At 29.6% G+C, this 7,293-nt stretch overlaps 1 protein-coding gene across 1 annotated transcript; it reads left to right on the top strand.

Annotated features, from left to right (window-relative positions):
* Positions 1-2,767: 2,767 nt before the first annotated feature.
* LOC122519852 lies at positions 2,768-7,176 on the top strand. The gene is made up of 9 exons (XM_043639603.1): positions 2,768-2,921; positions 3,459-3,643; positions 4,009-4,193; positions 4,520-4,909; positions 5,118-5,285; positions 5,355-5,581; positions 5,672-5,874; positions 5,948-6,213; positions 6,292-7,176. The coding sequence occupies exons 1-9, from the start codon at positions 2,768-2,770 to the stop codon at positions 7,067-7,069; spliced, it is 2,556 nt and encodes an 851-aa protein (XP_043495538.1). The 3' UTR covers positions 7,070-7,176.
* Positions 7,177-7,293: the final 117 nt, after the last annotated feature.

The following is a 7,293-nucleotide window of genomic DNA, read 5'->3' as shown; positions in this document are numbered from 1 at the left end:
AACACTTCTTTTAACCCATATAATGGGTATGTTCTGATATAAAAACGAAATAGAACACAGGCGCCCTTTTATTTTTATATCCCATTTGTATACATGGAGTTTGTGTTCCTTGTATAGTCTCCATGGTTGTTACTTTGGAAATCAACTTTAAATATATCCTCTGCAGGTATACCAACTTTACTTTTATTTTTTTCAAAGTGCGCTTGCACCTTGAATTTGTGGTTGCTCATGCGTATAACATATCTCCTCCTCATGACGTTTTAACATTTGTAATTATTAATAACTAATTAAATAATTAATTAATAAAGTTAGAAGTTATGGATTTTAAATAAAAATTTTGTTAGCAATTTAGCGCACTTATTAATTTTTTTCTGCTGTGGCCAACTACGTTGCTTTACTAAGAAATGAAAAAAAATTTTCACATTTTGAATTATCAATAACTAATTAAATAATTAATTAAAAGAGGTAGCAATTATGGATTTCGAATTAGCATATAGGTAGCTATTAAATGAACTTATTCATTTTTTTCAGTTCTTGCAGTTCTATGCTAACTTTTTTGCACTCATTAAAAGCAGAATAAAAATTAGCATAAAAAGCTGTCGTAGCTATTCAGATAGCTAGCAATCAAATTCATTTATTTATTTTTTTCAGCTGTTGAGGTTATATGCCAACTTTTTAATGCTATAATTAACAATTTTTTTCTTTTTAATTAATATCTATGGATATTTAATGAAAGCAAAAAAAAATCTAATTTAATTAATTTTTTTTATTATATTTAATTAATTGTATTAAAAGGACTAACAATTACACAATATTTTCTTACCGATAGTATTTTAACCATCAATTCTGTAACAATTTAAGTTCTAATCGTCATGAAATTGTTTGTAAATGATAATTGGGAAATAAATAAATATATCAATGAAATAAATTAATAACTCTACACAATATGATCCGTCAATTATCCAGTTTTTTTATTGTATATTACATAAAGTAACCTAAATCATGTCTAATCCTAGGGTTAATAGAATATTTAAATAATAAGCATTACTCAAGAAATATCGAACAATTATTTGTTTGCCTTTATCGAGAGATAATCGATAATCATTTTAATTAATGTATGCCAAATAAAGAATTCTGTACGATTGTTAAGAGCCAACTCAGCATGTTTCCTTTGTATTTTTTGTACAATGGGTATAGACAGGAACATCAACGAGAAAATAATCTATAAATAAAAAAGTAAAGCAATTTACGTTATTTCTTACAATAAAATTTTGTGCTTCAGTCAGAGAGACGATGATAAGTCGAATGTGTGAGAAAATAAACAGTAATTTAGAAAATTTAAAGAAATACAAAGTTTATAATAATAAGTGTTATATATTACATCAGTATTTTGAAAGATTTTGGATTAGTGATTTAACTAAACTGCTTAACATTTATAATAATAAAATATTTTAAGTTTGGTGGTATGTATTTATAATAAAATAACATTATAAATTATATATATATCAGCATGTAATCATGCTACAACCTTAACGCAATCCTAAAGTATCCCTGATTATTCTTATTATTAAAACTGACCATTTATTTAAATCACTGATTAATAATTATAATATTTATAATAATAGGAATGAATAAGATATTCATCGTATTTTTAAAAACAATAAAGATATTTAAAATACCAACATTAATTGATTAGGCTTGTGTATGTAATATATATACCGACCATTTATTTAATAAAATTCTGATGAAAAATATTGTAAAATACTGATCAAATAAATTATAAGCAAATAATACGACGTTTGCTTGAACTCGGTAAGTCGTTAGGTAAATTGATCAATTTTCATTTTTCCACTTTTGTCTTTGAAATCCCATCGGATTATCATTAATGGCCATTATGAGACCAACATTCAATCAATTAATTTGCACGAACAAAAAATAAGATAAAAATGTTCTTGCGATTTCTATCTGGGTCAATTTATTTTTATTGGATAGTTTCGACGGGGGTGCAAAAGAAATAAATCGAATCGACTTTTACAAGAAGATCACCTCCAGTTTCTGACCAATCGCCTTCTGATATAGTTCACGTTAGCGTCATCGTTGGAAAACAAAAAGAAGAATTGTTTTGTTGTGTTAGTTAAACAATATCCTTGTTCGTATTCCATCAAAATAATATAATAACACGAGTGTGCCATCAAACAGAACATCTTCATTTTGGTGGTTTTTTTTTAAATTGATAACATCATTGTCGTACATATTTACGTAAATAAATATATTCGTTTCTATACGATCGATTGACGGAGGTAAGTCAAGTGAAAATACAATTCGTTAATTTACAAAGAAAAACAAAAGAAAAATAATGATCATATACACGTTTATTAATACGATTAATACGAATCTCTGAATAAGTTTAAAGTGAGATAAATATTGCAAAAGTTTGTCTTAAAAATTATCGATAAACTACGACCTATCTGCGAAAAAGTGTAATTTATCCATCGGTTTAATCTCCAATTTTAGAACAACACACGCTAAGCGAAATTATTAATTTTGATGGGCAGCTGAGAACGAAAGTAAATGATTGGTTGTATCTAACCCATGTATATACACGTGTACAACGTTAAACGAAACAGATTTCGCTAAGAGAGTTCGATTTTTCTTCTGGTTAACGTGTGGTCGTCGTTTTGTTAAAGAAGAGTTTTCGAAGAAATAAAATCAATAAAAATAAAAACAAAAAAGGTTAAAAAGTAAAAGAAAGAAAGAACCAAAAAAAATGAAGATTATTTTGTTAATGCTTGTGACTTTTTCCTACGTCTTCGCAAACATTTGTGTTATGCCATCGCCATTAACGTTACAATTAATAATCGAGTATACTAAATGGAGATCATGGGATCAGATAGTCCTTTTTGATAATCTCAGTCCCAAGAGTGAGTATAATGCAAACTTAGTTCTTATAAGAACAAACAAAAGTTTCCATTTAACACTTTGCACTTCCGCGTCTGAGGAAATTTATTGAATTTCACGTGGAAAAATTTATAATGAGCCGATATATATATATATATATTTATAGTCCGATTAATCAAATGATAAACCATCACGTTATTCTCCGATAAAAGAGGGTTATTAGATTAAGACGGTTAAAGAAGGTTATTAGATAAAATTAATGTGAAATTACTAATCGCGTCTGGAAGAATTCTTTTTTTTTTTCGACAGTCTGGAAAATAGATATAATACTGTAGTAACAAATTCAAGGATTTATTTCGATCAATTAAAAAAAATTCAATTTCCATAAATTAAAAATCATTTTCCTCATTATTTCGTCATATTCTTTTCTTTCGAGATTTATTTTTCATTTATTTTTATTATAAATTCATTCTTAAAATATAAAGATATTTTTATTCATACGTATGATAATATCTAACAACTATATCAAAATTAATCTCGATATAAATACACGAATGCAGACTGTGTCATGAGATATGCTCGACCTTTAATGGCATGCCTTGCTGAAAGTGGAATAAGCGTGTCTATTCAATCAGCAACAAATCCAAATATACCGGTAGCACTTACCATAAGACGACATCGAATTGGTTCTATAGTACTTTTGGATGGATTCAACTTTACTTCCCCGAATAACGTATTACAAGTGGTACATATCTTGAAACAATAATTAAATTTATCACAAAAATGTTGGCATTTATTTGATCAATATTTTTTAAATATTATTTATCAATTTCTAGAACTAGAATGATCAAAATCTATATGAACATTTTGAATAGGTATTTATATCATCGTTTCATTTTTACGACCATAATTTAAATATGCACTTTAACAATTAACTGGTTAAATAGCAAATGATAATTACTTTTTCCGCAAAATATTATCATTTCTTCGTAACGATTATGCTCGTAAATCTCACATCTAATTGATTAAAAATATTAATCTAATAAATAGCAAAATTAAATAAAATCGAATTTATATATCCTATCGTAAATCGTCCAACTTATTTTGTAGGCATCGCAAAAATTATTATTCAACTATTACGTTTCTTGGTTCATGATTACGGCTAGAAACACAGATACCACCATCGATGGTGTTTTGAAGGATCTCAATATAGGTATCGACAGTGATGTCGTGGTTGCAACTTCTTTACATTCACAGGATGTTATGAGGGAATTGACATTGAAGTATCGAAACAGGTTAGAAATTCTAAATTTGCTATGGCCATTAAAAGGAGTCAAGGTTAATTGCTTTTATGTCTTTTTTACGAGTCAAGCATACACAGATAAATTATTCCCATTGGAATAATTCCTATTATCTCCTTCTTACTCTCCTACCCTTAAACCAATCCTAAACCATTTTCATTCTGTACTTTTTTAATACGATCGTTCAAAAATAATTATCTAAAGTACGACATAATTAATTCAATGAAAAAATAATCCTTTTCTCTTACGATAATTGTTTGTGAATAAATAAAAAATAAAAGAATAATATTATGTTACAATAAATGTTTTGATTTTAACAGAACGTGTTCGAGTCTTCGACATTATGGTCAACCAGTCAACTTTCGGAATTTAACAGAACGACAAAATCCCGATAGAATGATGAACCTGGATTACATTACTCGGGAAAATCGAACGATGTGTTATCATTTTTTGCACGTTTACAAAATTCGTAACAACGACAATTCAAGTCTCGTCGTTTATTCCCTTGGCTCTTGGTGTCCGGGTATAGTTTTATTAAAGAATCCAATGAGCGTTAAACTGAGAAAGGATTTCAAAGGTTGGCCAATCATATTTGGCGTCTTAAATGGTACCAATGATGGTCAAACGGACATTACCAACGAGTTTGAGGTCAATGATATAGCACCTCTTCTTGATTTTGCTAATTCTGTAACCCACGAGTTAAATGCTAGGTAAACCAAAAAGAAAATATATATAAAACTTAATCTTCTTGCGCGTATTTTTTCATTCTACCTTCCAATTATAATTTGTTTTAATTTTGAATAACATTTTCTAAATATATATATATTTGTAATTTAAAAAGAAAATATTATATAATTTTTTAACAAATGTGACATTTATTATCTAATAAAAAAAGTATTTATTTGTCTTCCGTTGCAGTATGGATTTGATAGCTCATGATAAACTCGGTACCCTGACAAACAAAGTCTGGAGCAATCTTCTCGGTGACGTGGTAACTGGCAATGTTGATGCTGGATTAGGATACATAACCATCAATGATGAAAGATTGGAAGATATGACGTTTAGTCATCCTCTTATTCGATATATGTTCGTAACTAAAATCTACTATTACACTTTTTTAAAACTGGACAATTTATTCGATTATATTAATTGCAGGAGAAACGTTTATTATCATCCCTTGGAAACTGGTACCATGAGAGACATATTTCTCCAACCATTCAATGATCGATTACTTGGTTGCGTAGCAGCTACATATTTTCTCATTTTACTTTCAATGGGTACTATCATTTATGTAGCCAAAAGAACTTTACACCCCGAGGAAGAAAAAAATGTTGGACTTGGTGAAGCAGCACTTTGGTGTATGAGTGTCATGTGTATGCAAGGTTTCGTAACCGTCTGATTACCAATTCTGATTTTGTTAAGAATTATTAATGTAGTTTATTTGTATATATCGTTTACATTATTCTACACAGGATCACCTTGGATACCAAAAAGTCCGTCAGGAAAAATTCTCTTACTTTTTAGTCTAATATTTGCATTGGTCACTTACAACGCATACGCTGGTTTCATAACATCCATATTATCTGTACAAGCTAGTGGAATAAGATCGATCACTGATCTTTTATTTAATAATTTTAAATTAGGATACAGTATCACGGACGACGAATATATTCGGGTAAGAATTTATTTTACGAATAATCGACATTTTTTCTTATTCTTTTTTTTCTGTGTTATTATAATTCTCGTAGAACGTTAACGACAGTAATCTTCGTCAACTATACATAAAAGCATTCAACAGTCGTGAATCTCGTTTGAGTGCGACAACTGGCCTTATGAAAGCCTCACAGGAACGTTATGGATTTTTTGTTAGCGCAACTTTAGCACGTCGTGCTTTGCGTACAACGTTTATTCAAGAAAGATGTACGCTTAAGGAACTTCCTTTGCCTCAGACGTTTACCCTTGTCGCTTTACCAATGGCCAATACTTGTCCGTATAAAAAAATTATCAATTTGAGGTAACCATGAACGTGATCGATGTTTCATTGAAAGAACATTAAGAAAAATAAGTCATACTACATATTTGATTATTGCAGTATTCTACGTATACAAGAACACGGTGTACTTCGTAGAATAGCTGAGAGAATGTTACCGGAAATGCCAACGTGCAAAGCACCGACTACTTTTAACAGTGCAAGACTTGCCGACGTATACTCAGCTTTTTTAATATTGATAGTTGGCTTAATAACAGCTGTTTCCATTGGTATATTCGAAAGAATTTGGAATAAGAGGAAGCAAATGCAAGAGAGCATAGTTCGCGGATTTCGAGAACATCATTTTATTCCTCATATGCCTCATATACATTTTCATTATCCTCATCGTCATCATCATCAACTTGATCATCATCATTCTCCTTCTCTTCCTCCTCCTCCTTCTCATAATCCTAATGATCATTCTAATCATCATCATCTTCGTTATCAAGGTCACCATCATAATGACCATTCCTATCAACCCTATGCTATTAATTCGAATAAACCAGTTATCACGACTCCTTACCTAATCGATTATTCTAATTTGGCGCAGAAAAATAGCGATAATGTTATGACAATTAAGAAGAAATCTAACGAACCATCATCTAACGTATCAACAATTGTGAAGGGTCGTTCGTCTGCAACACGTTCATCATCCGTACGTAAACGATCAACCAATAGCATGTCAAAAAAGGTTTCCTGGGTATCGTTTGTCGGTATATCTAAAAAAAAATCTATAATACCGATCGACACACGTAAGATATCAACTGAAAATATTGTTAATACAAAAAACACCGAGGAAACGGATGAAACAAAATTGGACGTTCTACCTTTCCAACTGTAAACCTTTTTTTATTTAAATTTTTGGTAGGACTAAATCATTATGTATAATAAATCAACACATTTACTTGTACACGCGGATTTAAGAAATTTATCTAAGAAATTTATTGATTATAATATTTGACTAAAATGTTACATATTATTAAATACAATAGTACGTATGAAAAAAAATACCATAATCACAGTAGTAACATGCATAACGAACGTGCTTTGCTCTTGTTATCTTTA

The sequence above is a fragment of the Polistes fuscatus genome, unplaced genomic scaffold, assembly GCF_010416935.1.
Source record: "Polistes fuscatus isolate 324 unplaced genomic scaffold, CU_Pfus_HIC Scaffold3, whole genome shotgun sequence".
NCBI lineage: Eukaryota > Metazoa > Arthropoda > Insecta > Hymenoptera > Vespidae > Polistes > Polistes fuscatus.
Note: the sequence above shows the minus strand (reverse complement) of the source record. Positions and strands in the feature narration are given on the sequence as shown.